Source organism: Camarhynchus parvulus, chromosome 2, assembly GCF_901933205.1.
Source record: "Camarhynchus parvulus chromosome 2, STF_HiC, whole genome shotgun sequence".
NCBI lineage: Eukaryota > Metazoa > Chordata > Aves > Passeriformes > Thraupidae > Camarhynchus > Camarhynchus parvulus.
In genome coordinates, this window is record NC_044572.1 from 129,254,100 (window position 1) to 129,277,352 (window position 23,253).

The following is a 23,253-nucleotide window of genomic DNA, read 5'->3' on the forward strand; positions in this document are numbered from 1 at the left end:
ATTACTTCCATTTATACAGCTGTAAATATTGCTTTTAGTTTTAGCATGGACACAATATATCAGAAGGATGGTGGGTAGCATTTAAACTAATAGAAGTGTATTTTCTTTTTAGCATGTAGAGTTTGGTCACTGTTATCAAATTATCTGCATTTGTTGCATTGTATGTAAAACATGGTGTCTTTTGGAGTTCCTTAAAAATTTCTGTAAAAGTATATAATTTTAAACAGGCCTTTGCAGGTTTTTATTAACAAATGGAGAAAAAGATACATTGGTCCTTGATTTCTGCGAAATTATGATTGTGATGGAGATAATCATATTGATTCTGGAGGAGGATTTTCAAAGCTGTACTCAGCAGCTTGGCACTCATGGCAGCTGGACTCACTAATGCCTTGTTCTGTTTCTGTACACTTTCACCAGTCAGTCCTTGCTTTCCAAGTTTTAAATGAGGCCTTCAACCATATAGGTTTAATTTGAGCAAAACCAAAGTAAAGCCCAACTTCATAAGAAAACAGCATAGTAAAGCATAGAATGCAGTAAGCCTGTGCAAATGCTATTTGCACTTATTGATGTGACTGAGGATCTTTCAGTGAAAGCAAACAGGTTAAACTTTCAACTTGAAATTAATTGTCAGCTTCTCTTAGTATTCTTCCTGAGCTTATATGCTTTTTTTTTCTCTTAATATATTAGCATTATGACAAGCATATTTGCTCTGTGGCACAATAGCTATCACAGCAACTCAAATTTACAGGCTGGAAGAGTTGTGCTAGTTAGGGTCATTGTTTTATTTGCTTTGTCTTCTTCTAGGATTAGTTCTGCTCTGCGGATTAGCCAGAGCCCACGTACAAGTGGTGATACACTGCCGTGTCAGATTAGGTGTGAGAAATTTCTCTACTTCCTTACTTTAAAGGACAGAAATTCTTTAATTTCATCTTTCTTTTCCTAATGAAGCCCCATGTAATTTCATGGAACATTAAAACAGAGAGATTCTGAGATTGTGAAGAACAATGTTGCAGCAGGTGTCTTTACGGTACCTTAATTATTTTTATATATCTTTTTTTAAAGTGTGTTTTCTTTTGTAGTTTTGCTAACAAAATTATGCAATCTGTTGCTTAAAAAATTGAATAAGTATTCATTACTGCTACTTTGTGTTCATCACCCGCTGAATAAAATTATTTTAGACTAGAGCAGAAAGGTTTTGGGGGTTCTCTGAACCCTTATCCCAATGGTGGCTTGCAGTTTAGGTGCTCTGCACTATGGGTGGGCCAGCTGAGAAAGTCTTGGTGCAGTGCTATGCTCCATTTCACATGCCTTTTGCAACCCCAGAAAGTGTCCCTGCACCTGTAGGCTTTGTGGCTCTCAGAACCCCAACCCTAAAGACTGAAAATGTCCACATTTGAATAGTCCTGAACCTTGCAATAAGCTTTGAACTTTGTTTCAAGAACTTCTCAACATTTCTGTTACCAATGAACTAGCTAAATATACACTGGTTTGGAGATCAAATGCAAAAGATAATTCATCAACAATATCTGGAGCATCTAACGTGATATGAAATAACTTACTGGTTTAAAACTCAAGTATGGATTACTCAAGTAACCACAGATATTTTAAAAGATATTTTATTGTTGTAGGCGTAGTATATTCTTCCAGCTTTGTATAATGGTCCTACATCTAAAATCCATCATGAACTTGAAGAGTTTGATAGTCTCAGTGGGGTGCAAAAATAGAGACAGTAAAGCCGTGCTCATCTTGTGGGTGTGGTTGAATAAATGCAGTTTTGATTTCTGTGATATAAAATACAACAGACTTGTAGTGTGCTTAGGATGTGTTTAATTAGGTGACTGGTTTGGTGGTTTGGGATTTTTTTTGCATAACTAGTTAAGCACCAGAATGCTCATTAACTGATTCCTTTCACCACTATCTGGGCAGAAGGGAGCTCTGCTAGGTTGGGTCCTATGACCATTGGCATTTCCAGTAGTGGACTACTTGGTGGGAAGGCTCCTGCAGGAACTTTGTGATTAAACATCCAGCTGTAATCATATCGAGGAACGAAGGCTACAGCAAATGAGAACCTGTGTGTTTCCTCTCTGTCTCCAGCATCCTCTAGAAAAGCAGGCCTAAAGGCTTGCTTTAAACTGGTTTGTGAATTTGGCTTAGGAAATAGGTTCCATTTCTTGTAAAATACAAGGAAGCTTCTTGAATGGATTGAAAATGCAAATGAATGCAGACAATTACTGCAAACAGAAATGCTACTCAAAATCTTAACAAATGGGTAATTTTCATATTTCCCTCCCCCCACATGTGACTTCTAAACAGTCTAGGGGGTGTCTCTTTCCACAACATTTCTGGGATGACTTTGGAAGTTGTTGAAACAGGGTGGAGCAAGGGTCTAGCCCTGGGTATTAGCAGGAAGCTCTTTGGCCAGCAGAGAACATTGAAGAAAGCGCTTCAATAGTTTGGGTTTCTAAGCAACCTTATAATGTCAGCTACATGGTGCAGTTATACAGAGAGTATAGAAACACAGAAATGCATTTGGTCAGGAAAAGATGGTTCAAATGGGTCCCAGTATTCACTTGACCCTTTTGTGTGACATTTAAAGCTTAATGACATTAAAATAAATCACATGCTCAACTCAATATTTAACTGCTTTGCTGAGCTGAGACATAAACAAACACATGAAAAAGAATTGTGAATTAGAGAAACTGCTGATTTTGCAATGACTTTCATTCCACTTACAGTGTCTAAAAGAGAATGCAAAATATAAGGGATTTATAAAACCATCACTTTTACAACTTTTAACTTTTTAAGTAGTCTCTGAATAACATATGTAGGTATATACATAATTTTAAAGAAATCACAAATTAAGTAAATTATGTTCAAATATACACAATATTTACAAACATAAACAGGTATATAATACAGGTACATAATTATTCTAAATTTATATGCTGTAAGTAGGGGATCCCCTAAATAGGGATCTGTGTTTTAGTTAGCCAGGGTAGTCACAGAGCCAGAACACAAAATACAAAAGTAATTCAGGAGTCCATGTTGCTTTGGAGGAAAGAAGTCATGCCTCACCAGTCTAGCAAGGCATTTTCAGAAGAGTTTGTAACCATTTCTGTAGCTGGATCTGGTCAGTGAAGTATAGCTGAGTCTTCAAAAGCCCCTGAATCAAAGACTATAGAGGAAGAAGGTACTGTGAGGTGAGAGGTATTTTCCTCCTTTGTGGTAAATACCTGATTTTTAAAAGGTAGAAATAAATTGTCAGTCTTCTTAATGGAAAAAGTCTTTATTAGGCTGCCCAGTTACCTTTTTTTTGTCACTTTGGATGTTCACAAAACTCCATGTTAGCTGCAAAGGGAGTGAACAGTGAGGATAGCAACTTGGCAAAGTTTGCTTCAAATATTTGATATCAGAACTAAAGCTGACTGTGAGAATGTGACAGTAATCTTATAGTAGAAAATATATAAAGAATACAACAAGCAGTGACATTTTTGTGTCAATAAATGTGGAGTGATGCAGAATAGGAACTATGGATACAGAGCAACAGGATCCATGTTGTCTTCAAGAAGAATGATCTGGGCAATCACTGTGGATAATTGTGTGAAATTGTCAAGTCAATACCCAGGGAAGGTAAAAAACACTGTTTCATGCAGCTGAGGAAGGAAGAAAGGAAGAGAGAAAAAGCAGAAAGGAGATCATGTCGTGGTGTGCTGTAGTCGCATCACGACTCCATTCACGTGCTGGTGTTTGCAGGCAGTACTGAGCTTCTCATCTCAGGAACAGTGAAACACATTGGATGAAACTCCCTTTCCCTTAGGGAAGGGAGAAGAAGAATCACCAGAAGCCTGAAGAGATACTGAATAGTTTCTGCAAGAGGAGTATTATTCAGCCTGGGAAAAAGCAGCTGAGTTAGGTGTGATTAAACTGTATTAAGCCACCAGTGGTAGGAAGCTGAATGAAGAAGTGGAGGGTGCTGCTCCTGCATCTCACAAAGTGAGAACTGTACTGAGCCCACAGGAAATGCTCAGGCACACCATGCATTGCCACAGGGAGCTGTGGGTAGAACTGTAAACCAGTTCAGAAATTAGTGATGAGTGGGCCTGTGGAGGATCCTTCCATCCCAGAGAGTGAACCTGCAAGTGGGTCATGTTCAGGCAGCACCAGCTAGGAAGACTTACCCTTTTCTCTTTTTTATTAAAAAAAGAACCTTGACAATTTAAGACAGAGGTTGGATGAATGAAGACCTTCCAGTGCTTTTTACTGTTGAAGGTTTATCTGGGGTTTTGTGGGGTTTTTCCCAGTCAAGGGCTGTTTAGGATATTATTTTAGACTCTAGTCAGCCTGTGCTCTATGAAGTGGAACTGCTTCCTTTCCTGGCACCTCATTTCACAGCATTTCATGCAAGTTTAGGTTGGATCCCCTGCTGTCACTAGTCTTCTGATGCAATAAGTGAAAGGTTAATGCATTGCAAAACTAACTGTGATAATCCTGAGCTGTAATTTAGTCCGTTTAGTGTATCCACAGGACTAATTCTGGATTGCATTAAGCAAAACAAGAAGTAATGCAAACTTCATATTGTCTCCCTTATACTGTAGTCTCATTTAATTAGTCACTGAAACAACCTCCTGAAAGCTTTCCCTCTCTCTTGTTGTTTGAACATGAATTTTAAAGACTTTTGAGAGAGTGACTCAGGAGGTGAAACAGCAGGGCTTCTGATGTCATTTATAAGCTCTGTACTAGAAACTATTTCAGTGTCAGTAGCCATGAAAATCGAGCAACTTAGCCTGTAATTTCATCGTTTGAGACTAAGTGACAAGAAAACTAATGCAGTGCTCCACTAAACAGCATTAGCATTCTCCATTGCCTCTGCTTACTTGGAAAATGGATAATGAAATAAATGATATTAAAGCCAGCTGTCAGCTACACAATGATGGTTATCCCACAAAGGAAGAGGTTTATATGACCACCAAAATACGTGCAAGAGGTGCCCACAATAATCTTCATTACGGCGGTAGTTCTGCAGACTGAGGTTAGGCAGGGACAGCACACAAAACATCTGTCCAACACCTAAAACTATCAGTCAGGGATTGAAGCAGAAGAGATGTTGAGGTACCTATGGAGCATTCCAGCCAGCCCATCCCAAGCGTAGCTACCATTGCAGCAGATTTACTCCTTAACCACTTAAGATTTGTGACCTGTTGGGCCTTAGAAAGTCACAAAACAAAACAAAACAAAACAAAACAAAAAAATTGTGTTCCTGTTTCTTTCTTTCATCAGTTTTTCCTTTTGTAGGTCTTTGGTACATCTCCTTTGAAGGAAAAGCCATGTGTCTTCTTACTTCTGCCCTGAAGTTTTGACCTTTCAAAATGTGTGAGACAGAAATACTCCAGCTATGAGAAGGGAGGCTATTGATTCTGTTACTGTGTGTGAGGAATAGAATGCCCTTAACTGCTGTGTTTATGCTTTCCTGGTACATACCACTTTTTAACTGCATAGGAGATTGTGATATGTCCCTTTGCCTCTTATTTTATTATTTTTGAGTACTTGATGACGTGCTTTTCATCAGGATTTGCTTTATTTTTAAGGCATTATGGACTTTTAGTACATTCCTGAGAAGTGTCATTGGCATGAAAAAGGTCTGAGATTAGAATAAACTTGAAAATTAAGTAAAAGCATTTTCCCTGTTTCTTAAAGAAAAAGCAGGAAACAAAATCAGTATTTAATAGATGGAATAAAAAGAATCTGTCTTTTATAGCCAGGGAAATCACTGCAGAAATAAAAATAAGGTTTCAGATCAGGGATCTGGTATCTTGACGTCTTACTAGAAGCAATCAATACCTTTAAGAGCATGTAGGTTTGTCTTGACACAAAGGTGAAGCTCAAACAGGTACTTGGAAGATGCAAGCAAAGCCCATGTTATAACCCCTTTCTATCTGTAAACTTTTGGAAACATTGATCAAATTATGCCTTGTTAAGGCATTTCCAACTTTGCTGTTAGGAGGTAGTACAGCTTACTCAACAGGACACTGGCCTCAGCTCAGATGTCTGGCATCTATTCCTTTCTCAGCTGCTGTGAGAAAATGAATCTGTCATTTCATCTCTGCATGCCCCTTTCATCCTTCAGTCCCTCTTGTCTGTTTAGAGTGCATGTTCTTCTGAGCTGGAGTCTTTTCTCTTTGGAGAGGTGTATATATACCACATAAAATAATGGAGTGGCAAGTCTGTCAGGTCCTCTAGGGCCTGCTATAAAACGAAATCTGAAAAAGTTACACACTTTTTTATAAACCATTAACATATTAACTTCACTGTAGAAGGCAACATACATGCAGAGGTCAGTATCCCAGAGATCTAGCTGTAATGTTGAAGACCCAGGACACCCAAGAGAAGTTATAGAGGCAGTGGGGATTTTCCCATTTTATCTGGAAGATCCATGGCATAGCTGTGAAGTTTACTTGAAAGCAAAGGCAACTGGGAAGCTGTTGATAGGACTCTGTAGCAAACATGTATTGACTCCACAACTCAAATTTGACTTCCTTTGGCAATTAAATGCTGTTTGGGGTATAAAAAGAAAAGAAGGGAAATGTAAGGAGGAGTTTAATGCAAAATGTTTTAAGATGTAAATTTACTCTGAAGTTACTGCATGCTTTGCATGCTTTGCCCCTTGAAGATATCTGTGTTTTATGGAACACAGTTTTATGAAAACTGCTGTTGTAATCATTCTGATAATCATTATCTGCTTTTCCAGTCTTTTTTTTTTCCACAAATGACAGTAATTTGAATGCTTAAATATCTGGCAATAGAGTTTAATTCTAGTTATGACTTATGACAGCAGTGCTTATGAAGGCAGTAGTGCCTTACAGAGTGTGACAAGAAGCAGTGGTCATCATTGACATGCCCGTCATTCATTTTGTGGTTCATGCATCCGTTTACATCAATAGCAGCATCTCATCTTCATAAGCTGGCAATAAGACCTTAGTCAGTTTATTAATGTGTGAAGAATTGGTGTTTGATATGAACACATTGTAAGGAAATAATATCCTTATCATCAGCTAATGAGTGCTTGCATTGGGCATTTCATGCTAAGATCAGAGGCTAGAAGGGATGGAGTGGTTTTCAGAATTCCTCAATGTGTGTGTATTTTCATCAAGTTCATTTAGTAATCATAGCTGATTACTAAAAATATATGGTCAGTATGAATTACCAAAGCAGCTGCTTTTACCTGCCTTATGCAGTGCATCAAAACAAGTATGACATAGCTGGTTATGCAGAGAATCGTAAAATGAGTTCAAGACAGGTGAGCTTGAATTGGAGAATTTTTTTTTATGTTGTGTGAATTCTAAGAGATGTCTGAAAGAGCCAAGGCACCATGGATTAGAGTGCCACAGGATGGCTGAGTTTGGCAGGCACCCCCTGAGCTCACCTAGTCCAACTCCCCTGCTTAACCACGGTCAGCTGCACCAGGTTGCTGAGGACCATGTTCTGTCAGGCTTTGAATATCTCAAAGGATGGAAGCTCTGCAGCCTCTCTGGGCAACTTGTCCTGGTATTTGACCCTGAGGGATCAACCAGATATGTTACTGCATCAGCAGCTATCACTAGATAGCTGCTGATGCAGTAACATACATTAAATTAGGTAACTAAGCTGTGCTAAAGAGGGTTTTCTGTCACCTTGTAATGGTGCTATGAATTATCTTTGTATTATTTTATTGAAGCCATAAATTATTTATTTTCTTCAGTTTTTAATTTCCAGTATTTTTGATGCACTCAAGTAATACATATGGCATTTTTGACAGCAGTTTTTAACATTCCCTCTTTTCATGCCACAGCACCTATTATATCCAGCTAGAAGCACTTTTTCGCTGATCTCCTTTTTGGTCAGCAGTGTTCCTCATGTGACTTGCATCACTGTAAAAGTGAACAGACTGGAAAAAGGACAATTAAAGGGGGTTCTTTGGCAGACATCCCCTTTTTTTTTCTTTACGCTGCTCTGCAAATGCAGGAAAAAGAGCAAAGTGCATGAAATGTGACAGCTTAGCACCTAGCCCATCTCTTGGTTTTCTGTTCAAGTATTGGTTACAGCTAGAAATCAGAATTAGATATGTGGTACACACCTACATAACATCACCTAACTGAGGGTTTTTAAGTACTTAAGCAAAGCTTATTGGCTCTTTGAAGGCTGTTTGCCATTCCCTTTCTAGGTGGCTAGCATGGACGTAGGTGAATAATTTATAGGTCTGTGAGCCATAGCTCTTCATCTCTGTTACTTGACTCCTAGCTTGGTAAAAATAAGCCCCCATTTGTTATTGACTGTTGTTCCTGAGACAAATATTACAAAACAACAACAAAATAACAACAACAACAAAAAATTGTGCTCACAGCATTGCTTCTTCTGTTAGATTTTTAGAAAAGAGGCTGGAGGTCCCTATGGACTTTATTGAGGTAACCCAACATGACTCAATCTGCAGGACCCTGCAGAACTTCCCTCTTCATGGCCATCTGCAAGGGCTGGTCTCGTGGATGCATTTACTGGTGAAAGGGCACTTGTCAGTGTCTCACTGAGCCTGGTGACCTCTGGCAGCAGAAATGTGTGCAGGCAGCTGCCATCAGCATGAAGGACTCTCAAGTTTGAAGCAGGAGACTTCCTTGCAATGAAAATTGCTTGCAGTCATATCTGTGCCCCAGAGTGCTTCATGTCCAGAGGTTTGTGTGAAGCCCTCCAGTGTAAACTCTTCTTGTGCTCAAAGCCATGAACATGGATTTTCACTTTAGTTTCCAATTACAGAGGATAAAACTACTTTCTTAGGGTCTTTTCCTTCGTCTCTCAAGATGTTTGCAGGTCACTGGTTTCAGTGCTAACCCACAACATGTCAGAGACAGCACGGCCAATTTGAGAACCTTTTGATTTTCTTGCACAGTAATTGCTTGATGTCGAAGTCAGTAATTTTCTGATTTATAAAATCAATTCAGAGAAAAAAAAATCTTTTCCAGTGTTTCTGAGAGTTAAACATGATAAAGCAAAGGATGTTTGTTTTTGTTCCATTCACAGGAATAAAGTGCTATTCTGTAAATCCATAGTTACTTTGATTAGTGAAATTTCTATGACACAATCTGGGCAATTTTTGTCTTGAGTCTTACAGAAGTGTTCAAAAACAGTAATGGGGCTGCCTCAATAGCTTAACTTGTAATGTGTCTGTAGTGCAGAATTCCATCAGTTAAAGAATTTACCATTGTTCAATCCTTTTATGATTGCATATATTTAAAAGGATTCAGAAGAAAATTTTAAAAGTGACTATGACTTGACATAAATTTAATGCTAAAATTATTAGAACATAATTCAGCACCTGTAACCTACCCAGTGACTTGTGTGGGATTGCAATACTTCGAGTCAGGAGCAAGCAGGTCATTTAAGAACAAGAAGAGCTTCTTAAAATAAAATCAGTCACAATACTGTATAACCTTATGCTTTAGCATTTGGTCTTTCTGCTTATCATCCTTTTTGTGAAGGTATCTTCACCTTGGGTGGAATTAAAATGCGTTAACTTTCCATTCCTTCTCTCTAAAATAGCAGTGAACTGAGACATCCAAGTCAGTCCCCATTACAGCAAGAGAAACCTGCCTGTTACCCACAGGGAGAGCTGGGCTCTCTGAATGATTGTTTGAGTGATGAAAAGATATGTATTACAGGAATGTACAGTTATGCCGTGGGAAATTTTGCTTTCATTCTCTTCAAAGGCTTCAGGCGTCTCAGAAAAACCAAGAAAAATCATAACAGTAAGTCTTGCAAGCACACATGAGTTTATCAAAGCCTTCCTCATCTGATACTGATTTCCACTTCATGTAAATAAATATATCAATAATTTATGTACTTCATCTTTACAGTCAAACAGTCCTGGGTTTTTTTCCTTCTTATTTGGCATGGAAGGAGTATCCTCAGTCTGCCTGGAGCCCATAGCTCTTTCTTGTGAGTTCACACAGTTCTCTGGGTTTGTAGACCAAGAAAGGAATGGGGCTTGTGCTGAGTCCTTCCCTGGGAGCTGTGCACCTCCTAGCCCTGGTCAGGGAGCAGGACAAAGGAATCAGTGCAAAGGAATTGCAAGCAGTGAATGAGTGTGGTGGGGGAAAATATCAAATTTAGTAAATATCAAAATTTGATGTGGAATTCTATTAATGGTGGAATGGTTGTTGACATTACAACAAAGCTGAAGGAGACTGATAAAATTGGAGGAGAGTCAGAGGTAATGAACTGGGAAAGAAGGAAATTCAAGGGAATAGGGGGTTAGAGAGGGTCAGTGGGTACTGGAGCAGAGAATAGCCAGGGTAATAATCCTCTGCCAGCATCTGTGCTGCAGCTTCTAGACGGGTGACAGCTTCTCCAGCTCATCTTGGCTTTGGTCTGCCTTGAGTGATGCCTTGCAAGCATTATTTGTGCACCCTGAACCCACCTGGCTTGGGGAAAAGCAGTCCTTTCCCTGCCCAGGTGGTCCCAGAGGGAATCAGTTATTCCTGAATGGGAAGAATTGTGATTTCACTCAACTTCCTTCTGCCCCAGCTGATGAGGACTCCTGACTGTGAGAGGAATGTAGTCCTGGGCTACCTGAGATACCCCAGATTATCTGGAAACTTGTTCTGAAAGAGCACATCCTTGTGATGTATTTGGGCTCAAAAGCAGAAGCAAATTACAAAGTGTTCCCCACACAAGTAACAGCAAGGAAAGGATTCATAAATCAGTTGTAACTCATCAGTGGAAAACAAGGGAAGCACTACTGTGAAGTTACTGTAGGGATTTTCCTGCTTGAACTCTGTTAGTTTCAGAAGAAAATGGATGCATACTGTTGCTGAGGAAACAAGTCTCCCAGGGGAAGCTTGGCTTTTCCCCAGTGTGAATTTTTGCTGCCTCATGCTCACACAAGTCAATTAACCTAAAACCTACAAACTGCACATGGCACGGCTCTGTACAGTTATTTTATTTCAAATGTATTATGAGTTTTATACAGTTGCATGTGGCTTTAATCATTAGCAGCCAAGGAACAGATTCAAGTTTATATTCCTCTTTAAATATTTGTATGCCTATAATGGAACTTTGCCCATTTTTCTCTGTAGGTGCCAGCTTGCATAATGACATCAATAAATACTTCTGGTTTCATCACTCTCAAGGGGACACGATGACAGTTCAGGATCCAAACCAGATGAATCTCTGTGCTGCTGTTTGGACTGTTGTCTCCTATGTAATTGCTGACATGGAGGATATGTTGCCAAGGTAATAAAACAGCAAGAAAGAAGATTTTTGTTCTTCAGTAAGGATTGTAAGTCCACTAATGCATGTGGACTGCAGATGTAGTAAATTCTGCTACCCTTGGTTTTCTGCTTTATTATTATATCTGTTTTCCTCAAAACACATTCTTTTTTATGCATTCCTGCTTTTTGCTGTTTTGATCTCTTCCACTTGTGATTTTCACTTAAATGTATTCCTTTAAGTACTTCTTATATTTCAGATGAAGATATGATACCTCTTTGATTATGATATAATAACCATTTGTATGCACAGTGATCTTGTGCAGCAGGAAAATTATACCAAATAAATTTTTTGCATCAGACTAGTGTATTGATTTTGAGTACATGTTTATTGGTTTTGTTTCTGTCTTTCATTTTATGCATTGGAATTATGTACTATTAACCAAACAGCTCTTTCTTTTCACTGTTTTAAGGTAATACTGTAGTTTCTAGAAATTTTCAGGTTATAGGACAAATCAATCTTGTCTTTTTGGTAATATATGGTAGAATGGTCAAATTATAATCAAAATGCTTAAATAGCATAATAGCTTCACTCAGGTCCATTTTGAGGTCTTATGAGAGGTTCACCAAGGACTCAGATAAACCAGGACACAGGGATATAAAGCCAACAGAAGATTCCAGCTCTCCTGTGTTTATTTGGGCACCTCCTCATGGAAAGCCATGTTTGTCTTTTTCTTTCTCATGGAAGACTCACCATCGTGACAGGCAGAGAATTTTGTGTGGCAGTTTTTCTATGAAATGCCATGTTTCAGAAACAACACACAGCTGTGATTTGTGACCTTCAGTACTTGCCAGCTGATATCCAAACAAAATGTAAGAGCAGATTTTGATTCACAATCCTGAAGCCATTCCTAGCTGCCCCTGGCTTGCAGGGATGGTCTCCTGTGCTGAAGCTGGGCTACAGGATGCTGGTACAAATTTCCTTTGATGGAGGAATTAACCTGGGAATTTGATCCTTATACACTTTGTTGGTTTGGGGGTTGGGGTTTTTTCTTGCTTACTGAGATTATGAATATTCAGATGAGTTTCAGGCATATCTGTAGAGAAGGTATAAATGGTCTGGGGAAATATTTCAAGGTGTATGATTTCTGCTCATTTCCTTGTGATATGATCCTCGTTTGTGATTTTAAATTTTACAACAAGCAAACTTAGTGTGTGAATAAGTGCTGCAATGTAGTCAGCACCAAACAACTGATGTTACAAACATGGAGCATTATACCAAATAGCAGGCAGTCCCTAGTGCTGTTAATCAGTTCTGCTGTTGAGCAATAGCTGAATCGTGAGCAATTCATTTTTACAGAATTCATAATCATGGTATCTGTTTACTGTGATAATAGCTGTTTTCCATCAAATTTATTAACTATTTCAATATTCCCTCCAAATCATTTCAAGAGCATAAAAACTGCCTGGAGATATGCCACTCTATCTTTCTAAAGAAAAAATATTGAAATAGACTTAGCAAAGATTTCCTCTGCTTTCAAGGCATGATGCCTGTGTTTCTTTTTGCTTGACAAGGGCATATTTGGAGGTGCTCACCACTGACAGATCCTCAGCTGTCTCCAAATCCAGCTTTTTGTCCTTCACACAATGTGACTGACTGTTTCCTGAATAGTTGTTCCATATTGTTTTCCCTCAGGGTATGAGGCTTTGTACATCAGAAATTCAGAAGGATGTTCTGTGAAGTTACCTATATTGTTGCAAATCTTAACCTGTGCTCTCTTGGAAATGGTGTTTATTTGTGTTTTTCTCCATTGCCTCAAGTCAAACGGAAAATCTCTGGAGTCAAGAATACTCCTCTGCAGAGGAGAATAACACTACAAGTGTGCACATGGCACCACAGCACATGTCAAGATGTGCTTGTCAGCTCCTAAGCAAGAAAATTAACCATTCCCAGGCCAAAAGCAACACAACTATGTAAGATAGACTGTAAAAATTAAGACCATGATGCCCCTGAAGAAAACGTAACCTTCATGTCAGCTTCAGATACACAGCTCTAGAGAGAAGCATTGGTTTTGGAAAAAAAAAAAAGGTCAAAAATCAAAACTACCTTTCTTTTATTATAGAAATAATAAAAATAAAATATTTGATTTCTGAGATTTAAAAACAAAGATTTTTTTTAACTAGCAAAACCAGATTTCATTAAAATAAGACATTGATTCTCCCTTTTTTTTCCCTGATGTGTTTTAGTTCTCAGACCTATCTGTCCATAGTATTCTCCTGGTAATCTGCCTGTTGAGATGCACCTCCCTCAAAACTTTCCATAAACAAGGAGATGCTTATAAATTTCCTTTCTTTCCAGTGGGATTTTGTACCATCTGTGCAATAGCTTATCTTTACCACTGCTCAGTGTAGCAATTATGTTATTCCAATTAGTGGCCGTTAAACATGGATCACTTGGTCGATTTTCAGTTCAAGTGCTCTTCTGAGGTGATCCAGGTAAGCCAACATAACTTTTCCTTCCACTCACATACCATTAATCTTTGAGAATCTTTCTCAATTTTTAATTGAGAAAGTAGTAACTTAGGACATTATTTATATTATTATTATTATTGTGAGGGTCAGCTGCCATAAATCTGTGCTTATCGTAAGTAATTTCATAATGTTCTAGGTCAAAGGGATCATGGGTACATTTCCCTCCAATAAACATTTGGGGTTTTGCCTGCAAAGATCTGTGAGGTGAGAGCTGAAAAAACCAGCACTAGTATTTAAAAATATGTTGAAAATTTAAATTTCAAATAATAATTTTCCTCAAGGTATTACAAATCTCTTGCATCTGCTGAGAAGGGAAGCCCCTGGGTAGTCTTCCTTTCAGCTACAACTTGAAGCTTTCAGACATAGTTACAGAGAGATGAGACCAATACATAATTCATTTACCTGACTAGACTATAGTACAAATGCTGATGAAAAATCTGTTTTCAATACTGCATAATGTAATGTAATGTAAGTAATTTTGCCAGTAATAAAAGAAGAATTGCAGGGTAGGGTAGGTTTGCTTTTGTCCTTCATTGTGCCAAGACAATAGTGACATTTCAATGTCTCTTTGAATGATTCTGTTCTCTGTGTTCTCACAAGATTTTTAGCTCCCTTAAAATAATTAAAAACAAAGAGAGAGTTGAAGCAGTGCTGAATCTGCTCCTCCATTACCAGCATCCTTGGCTGTGTATTTAGTTAGTATGCTTCTCCCATAGCGATTTGAGACACTTCCATTTACCATAAGTAAATATCAAACTGATCTTGATATCTATATCTGTCTCATGAAATATACATACCATCTAAATGTGCCCAAATGATTAATTTACTGCTGTGTAATGATTAGCATAAAAATCTCATCACTGCACAGGATAGAAATGTTGCCGCTAATTGCTGGTTGGAGTGAACAATGTTTTCTGCATAGAAGTTAATGATGCATTGCAGCTCTTGAATGGAAAAACTCAAGACTTTTTGTGAGAGAAGATTTTTTCCCTTTTTTTCTGCTAAATGTTAGGAGACACTGATCATATATAACAAAAAGGAATAGATATAATGTGATAGATATGTATAATAGAAAGGAAATCACACCTTTTGTAGTCTTCTGTCTACTGCAAATACATGGAAGCACTGTCCACACACACCCTGTGGACTTTTTCACGGTCATTATTTCTGGAAACTCCAGCTGTTTTGCACAAAGGCATGGCCAGCTATGCTGCTGTGATTTGTAGTTACAAGTGTTTAATAAGTACATTGTGCTAGCACCTGATTAAGGTTTCAGATGCCTCTCTTCTTGATAGCCGTGTTTGCACTGGGAGGAGGGGCCTTGATGACAGCCTTACATCCAACTCTGAGTCCAGCTTGCAGTTTGATTTCACTGCAGGACAGATCAGCTTCCTGTAGTTTATGTTAAGTCTTCTGGAGGGTTTTTTATCTTTTCCTTTATTTCTCAGCACTTGTACTGTGCCATAGATAATAGGAATGACTAACTGACTGAAAAAAATCTGTGTATTTTGTGCATTGGGGCTCAGGAACTGTGAGATGCAACTGAGATGACTCAATTGCACATAAGCACATAAGCACATGGTAGAGAGCTCTATCAGGGCCAACACTTGCAGTATCACTGACCTCTGTTACTGGCAGACAGAGCTTTGTTACTAATGCAGTGAATTTTTATCACTAGTCATGGTTGTCTCCATAACTGTGTGAAAATCAGGCTTATGAAAACTAAAGAGGGAAGCTCTGGAAGAGGGACCACAAAAGCCACAAAAAGAGCAAGGTTATACTTAGGAACTGTGGCTTCAAGTACCAATGTTTTACTCTGCTTTGCTATGTGAGTTGGGGAACACTACCTAAACCTCCCTCAGTTCCACTGTTAAAGGTTGGTCGTGGTGTTTGGTGCTGGTGTTTGGTGTAGCCTGATGTAACAACACTGTTTAAAGACATGATGCAAGTAAAATCTAAGTTCATAGCAGACGTGAGGTTCAGTTGGAGGAGAGGAATAAGAAGTAAACACCTTCCAGCTCCATGAGAATTCACCTGTAGAATGTGCCTTTTAGTAATTCGTTTGCATTCACAATACTTGCATTATTCACATTATTTGAATTTACTGTTTGACATGAAAAACAAAACTGAATTTTCCTCCTTCAGATACTGCTGTTTCAAAATAGACTTTGGGCATCAGGCATATCAGTTTTAAATTAATGGTACTTTGGATCCAGCAGTGTTGTGGGACAATTATGTATGCAAAATGGTCACACAAAATGCCATCTATATATATAACTTCACTACATTGAACTATCACACACATGCTAAGTAATTCACAGAATCGGGGGCCACACACTGGGACAGTTTGAGAAAAGGGAATAGGTTGAATGATTTCCAACAGCCATGCAGCCAGTCAGTCCTAAAGCTAAGTATAGTTTAGTTTCTGCTTCAGCCGATCTGTGCTGCCCATAAATGAGTTGCTGCTTTCTTTTTATATCACTGAGAAAACTTTGCAGCTGAAGTGCAAAATTTTGTGCAAAAATGACACTTTCGACTGATTATGGGCAATGCATGTGGACTGAACTCTCAGGAAAGTCTTCAAAACTGATCTCACTGAGGTTCTTTGTGACTCAAGTTATAATCTCTGGAATATGTCAGCTTCAGCTTTGTGAGTGTGATTATGCAATGTTTTGCTTATTCTAAATTGTCTATATATTTTGCTTCTTCCAGAGATATTATGTCAGTAATGCAGCTGCAGAGAATTCATATAATTACTGGTACTTAAAAGCAAATTTCACAGTTCTTTTACACTTCACCATTTTTTTAATTTTGCTTTAAATTTCTGTCACTGGGACAGAAAGGTTTCACAAATTTTAATATGAGACACATTGCAGAGAATAAAAATCTCATTGCAGAAACTGTTCAAAATCTAAAAAATCTCATTGCAGAGACTAATCTCATTGTTCAAAAGCAGATAACAAAATATTCATAGCTTTTAATAAAGTGTCATGCTGATATTTCAGTGGCTATTATTGAGCTTTAGCTCATCAGGATGGTGAATTTGACAAGAGGAATTGCTAGAAAGGGAGTCATGAGACATTTAACCACGTAAAGTTAAATGTTAATGCTTTACTCCTCAAAACTGTTCATTGTAGAAGTAGAGAAAGCTATAAATACCCACAAGAAAATGCTTGATTGTCTTTAGCAGTGATTCCCAGTGCTGAGTCCTGTGTAGAAGGTATTTTAAGCCTTTATAATGTAGCCTGAACTCTTAACATGAAATGCTGAGATGCAAACACACATTAGCTGTGAATTCCTATATTCCTTCTCAATGTAAACAGGATGCAGCTCTATTGGGAATTCAGCTCAGCTTTGGTATTGCTGTCCCTCCAAGCAGGACTGCCACTGGCTACGTAGCGAGACTATTGGAAGGATAACTACAAGGAGCAGAAGAAATTACTTAAAATGTTGGTCTTGTTAGATCTTTCTAAAACAGTAAAAGTATAGGGGGGTTAATGCAAAAACATCTTTAGTTTGTTAAACAGCTGAACTTAGGTTTCAGCATGTGCAGTTCTTGGAACTCTTTTCTTTCATAAACAGTATGTCTTTATAGGTACGAGAAGATAATAAATGAAAATATAAATAAATAAAATAATAAATTCAGTAGGCTCTGTATAAGTACCACATGTATTAAACCACAGCCTAATAAGTTACAAAAAATGTAACTTAGATCAACATTTGTCAACAGGAACTAACTTTTAAATATGAAGAGAGGATTAATTTCCAAGTTGTTAGAAGGAAACAGATGTGATAGAAGGAAGTATAAACTTTACTTTCAATACAGCAAAATCTCATTTCAGGTGTTCCACATAGTGTGTTTGCTAGAACTCATAGGAGGAGTTAGAGAGGATGTGCACAGCCTTCCCTGTTGAACAAAATTCCAGGAGTGCTTGCTGGCATCAGTAGAGGCTGCCCCTCCAGAGACCCTCTGGTTAGGGGCTTGTCCATCCCCTGGGTATTTGGTAATACTGGGAGTGCAATATTCCCAGAGCTATGTAAGCTTGAATTTATGGGGTGAGGACCAGAAGCATTTATTGGGAATGTTCTGCAAGCAGTGTGTGACACAGCTGTTCTTGACACCACATCTTCATGTGACGAGCAAAGAGTGAACCAGCTGTTGACAGCTCAGCCAGCCCCTGAGCCCGTGTGGCTCTGTGGGATCTGTGAGCACTCCAGGCTTCACGTAGAGGAAGGAGAACTGAAGATTGCTTATGAGAGTCCAGGTGTTAGGTTGACCTTTTTCTATACCAGGAATGCGGGGTTGTCATAGAGAATCTTTCTGTTCATCCCCTGGATGCACAGGACCTTTGCATCCATGCTCCCATAGAACTTGAATGAGCAGTTTTCATACTTGGGGACCATCTGGAGATGAGTACATTTTTTTTCTCTCCAAATTCTCAAAGTTCAGGAAGAGCTTGTGGTCTCAAGTTCTTTTTTGCCTCCCAAGCTGCGGTACTTGTATATCTTTTAGACTTGGATTTGAAATGGATTTGTAATATACAACATTGTCATCACACTGTGGAATCACTGAAGTCTAATACTTTTCATGCTCCATATCTCTGCATTTCAGAGCTGTGTCTAAACAAGCAGGAACAGTAATGGCTGTCAGCAGAGTGCTTGACAATATCTTCAAAGCAGAAGAGCTGAGTAAACATTTGCTGTGTGTGCTCTATTAGGTGTCAACAAAAATTTTATTCCTCCCTCCCTCATCTGTGAAGTGATGGAGGGGGAGAATATTACTGCTCTGTGATTCTGCAACAGTTAGACTGGCTGCTACAATACTACTAAATCATTTTGAGGCATAAGATTATATGAGACATCAGAATTTGGCAAACTTCAGGGAAATCACAAATGTAGCAACGTTGTTTATTGCATAGTGTTTATTCACACAGTAGTGAGTGATCCTTTAAAAGAGAAGTGTAAGTGGCTTATGGTATTTGCAGAAACATTCTGGTGACAAACTAAAGCTTTGTAAGACTGCTGTTACCTTACTGTAATAAACTGACAAAAGTAAAATTAATACCTGGGGTTTTTTAACTTGCACTTTTAGATTCCTCTATGGAAAAAACCCCATCAGCTTAGCTTAAAATAACTATAGAAAGAGTTCCCAGGTGTCCTTTGATTTACAGTGGCTAAAAATATCAAGAAACAAAGATTGAAGCTCCAGATAATCATTGGTCAACTCAGTAGGAATTTCTTCAAAAATATTTGCAAATGTGAGCATATGGTGTTGGGGTTTTCTGCAGAGTTTAGCAGAGAAAGCAGTTATATTAGACATTTTCTTTTTCCCAAAGTTATCCTGATTTTGACAAAAATCCTCCTATTGCTATTAATCTCAAATATTCTAACAAGCTCTAACTTTATTACCATGTTGTAAAAGTTTACTTTCTGAACACTATTTTTCCCCCTTTGAATAAGCTCAGTTTAGTGGTTTTAACTTAAGACAATAAACCAGGAACTCCCAAGTTCTAATTCTGCTGTGGTAACCATCTTGCTGTGTGGTCCTGGCACATCCTAAAGGTATGGCTGCTCTGTAGATTTAATTTGTTACACACTGAAAACCCCCAAAACCATCTATTTCCTAGCCTGGGTGCAGCCAGAAGTGTGGGCCACTGTTTTGTTCTAATGAGATGTCTTTTCAATTCACTCACAGCCGAAAACAGCTGAGATTTGGGCATTTTCTAATTTATGCTCCATAGGTGAATTAACCTTTCTGATGAATAACACTACAGCTTGGCTGAAATATGAATACAGTTGTGGTCCATCTTCACTGTGCCTTATTCACAATTTGGAGTGGAAAAGACATCAAAATGTGGTGGATTTTTGACCTCAAGACCAATGAAACTTTGGAGTTTGGGGGTATTTTCTGTTTATTAAAAAACAAACTCTCTGCACATGAAATTGCAGCTCTTTCCGTTCAAAGTTCTGCGAAGAGACTTCTAGAAAATAACATTAAGAGGAAAAATTAGCAAAGGTTAGTACAAAAACTGTCCTGTATGGTAATATCATGAGCCTGAAAACAGGGAATATATTCCAAACTTTTGGAAGTGTTGAGTTTGTTGGGTTTTTTTCTCAAAGAGCAAGAGTTAATATGAGTGCAAAGTAATTTTAATAAAATGTCTAATTTATTCTTAATTCAAATGCACTTTGTTATGGTTACAGGAAATATGCCCTCCTGGAGTCAACTCAGACAAAATTCAACAGGAAACATCCCACCCCTCTTCATTATCCTGGACAGAAATCTACACAAATCACAGAGATTCTGCTTCTGTAGCTGATGCTTACTGAGCCTGTAGTAGAAGTAATTAGGAGTCATCCCTCATGAAACAGTTGGAAGCTAGTGAAATGTCAGAGGATTCCCCTCCATGTTCAGTTTAGTACAAATTCATGTGCTGTCCTCTCAATTTTGCTTAGTGGATACAATTAATAACACTGAAGACTTCTCAGGGTATAAATTAGGGATTAAATTTGAAGTAATGCCAGTGGCTTAAAGAAGACAGTTTACTGATAACTTGGTCTTCAAACTGCACAATATATCAATTATTCACTTTCTCATCTGTCAACTCTGGCTCTAGATTTGATACATGGTTTGAATGGCATCTCTTTGGTAAAGGAAGTTAGAACTTAGTCGTATAGAACAGTTCTTTGCACTTTAAGTGAAAGAACTTTGAAACCAAAACTGTCTTTAAAATACCCATTGCCCACAATTTTTTTTTCCAAATATCTTTTTCTAAAAGTCAGTTTCAGTTTCTGTCCCTAGTAATATACATATTCACAATCCACACAGCTGAAATAAATCAGAGCAGGGTGGACTCCCTCTTTTTGCAGCCACTAATGTTAGCAAAAATAGTGATTTAAAAAGTAGAAACAGCAATTGTATACAGTATGTTTGAGATGCTGCTGTTCCAGGAACGAAAAATAAATTCTTGTATTTAGAATGGAAGAAAACTAAACACCTCTAGGGAAATGGGACGCACAGGCTAAAATAGCAAGAAGTGCAAATAGGAGGATGAGAAATTCTTACTATGCCAAATGAAGGTAATGTAGTGCCAAGTACCTGAATCACTTAAATATTATGGTAACTATAAAAAAACAAATGAGAAGCTGAAGATAAAAGTGCCTGTAGTCAGTACATCCAAATAAAAATATGAAAACCATAATCCAGGAAACCCTGCAGTTGTCTCAGATGTTGCAGGACCAAGAGGTGGGCCATACCCATGGCAGGAAGTTGAAAGGAGCTTTAAACAAACCTGAGCCAGGTGGATGGAAGAAATGTGTGACTTATTCATTATCTTTCATCACCCAAGAAGCTGAAACTGACTGATCTCAGTGCACTTATATTAGAATTTTGGTTCAAGAGGAATTTGGATCAACAGTCCCTGGTACAAGAGAATTTTTGGGTGAAGCTGTGGTGGAAACTGCAGAATGTATCACTGCTGTAGCAGGGCTTTTCACCCTTTTCCTTTTGCTGAGGATTATTTCATGCAATCACTGCTTTGTCTCATCAAGGCTTACTTTAAAGTTTGAAACTGATGATCATCCCACGATTTTCCCCGAGCAAGTTTTTTTTTGCAATGAATCTTCTCTACAAACTTCTTTGGAGCTTGTAGCTTACTAGTGTGATAAAACTGGCATTCAATGTATTTGCTCAAATTTCATGCCCAAAAAACTTACCCTTGAATATGTCTTCTAGGAGAAAATTATGTTCATGCAACCTCAAATGTTGATTATTTGTATTACATACAAGGATTCCTAACTGAAGAAATAAAGAAAGCAAACTCAACTGTTTTGCTGCTTCTCCAGCCTTTCGAGGTGGATGCCTCCGTGGAACCTCAGCAGCAGCCTGGGAATAGCAGGTGAAAGGAAAACTGCTGTATGGAGAGTGAAGGCAAGGCTTGTCAGTCAGTTACTGTGCTGTGCTATTTGCCTTTGGTATGTCACTGCAAATTCAGTATCCCAACATCACATTCAGAGAAGCTTTCCAAAAGCCAAAGGGCATTCATGTTTCACCTTCCTTTATAAAGGATGTTCTGAAACACCAAAACCTGCCTTCCTTCCCCACAAAGGGCTTTATGTGTGTAACACTGCTGTCTGATGTTGTAGGTTGCTATCTAATACATGAATGTAAACAACAGGAATAGAATCTCACCAAAAATTGTTTTTACACTTTAATCTTTAGAAGAAAATGATTGCACATTCTTGTTCATAGTTGAAGCAAAGTTTCTGCACAGAAAAAGTGAGACATTTCCTGGCAAAGGAAGGTGTGGTTCCATGAGATAAAAGGGAGGTGTATGTTTTCTCACCACTGAATTTGCCTAAAGATATGTCTTATAACAAATTTCCCCTTAATGTTGTGATGATCCGTAAATTCAGGTCAATTTAAATAGCCAGCCAGTCTGCATTTTAAATAATGGTTTCCTTAATAAACAGAAAAAATCTCAGAGAGCTCCCATGTATCAAGTCCTCTGAAAGTCTCTTAATGGCAGTTAATAAAAAGAACTTCTAAATCAACACATCAGTTTCCTGGAAGCCAATGGAAAGTCATTAAATCAGAAGTACTCTAATGCAAACTCGCATCCCTGAAAGATTTCAAGCATTCACATCATGATCACTTTGTGTCTGGGGGAAAAAGATGATCAAAACTTCTGTGAAGAAAATCAATATGTTATAACACACTAATTTCTTCAAAACCAGAGTTTCCACAAGAAATTGAAAATCATTCCCTCAAAGTAACTATATTATTGGCATCCCTTCACAAAAAGCTGCATTTTCTCCCTAACTGGCTGCAGAGGGAAAGATTGTTTCATTTGGTCTTGAGAAAAGCCCACTACTATCTTTCCTTTGTAATATGTGAAATGAAAGGACTGTGCCTGGCACAAAGACAAGCCCTCCTGTGAATGCACTGCAGATTGATTTTCATTGTATTTTTAAAAGTCTTTATTTCCAACCTGTCCCTATTTCCTAGACCTGATTACCAAAGCTCAACAAGACCTCAAACCAAACAAGGATTTAACACAACAACAACAAAGAAAACACAACTGTATTTTAAGACTTCAAAATACTTTTCTTTCCTCTTTCAAATGGATATTTACTTACCTTTAAACACAGACAGCCTCTAAGATTGAAGCTGTTTGTATCAAGAGACTCCTCTCCATCCCCATCTTACAGTAAAGCCTTCTGAATGTTTGATATAAACCATAACATATTTATGCAGCTTTGTGGTGCTTTGTTCTGGTGCTGGTTTCACTAGCATTTGATAAGCCTCCTGAAGTTTCCTTTTCCAGAGGGTTTTGTATGTTTTTCTCCAGCATCTTGATTCCTTTGGATTTGGATGGTGACAGCCTGCAAGCATCCCTTTAATCCAGACCTTGTCTTGGGATAAGAAATTAAATATAAAAAGATATTAAAAAGCAGAGAAGAGTCTGTCCCTTGAGACTTCCCTACAGAC

The 23,253-nt window shown here is 38.2% G+C and overlaps 1 protein-coding gene across 1 annotated transcript in view; it reads left to right on the top strand.

The window, feature by feature from the left end:
• Positions 1–11,565, top strand: part of CPQ (carboxypeptidase Q) — a 147,059-nt gene extending 135,494 nt beyond the window's left edge. The window contains exon 8 of the mRNA XM_030968341.1: positions 11,100–11,565. Coding sequence (XP_030824201.1) covers positions 11,100–11,260 — 161 coding nt within the window. The 3' untranslated portion in view covers positions 11,261–11,565. The remainder of the gene's footprint in view (positions 1–11,099) is intronic.
• Positions 11,566–23,253: the final 11,688 nt, after the last annotated feature.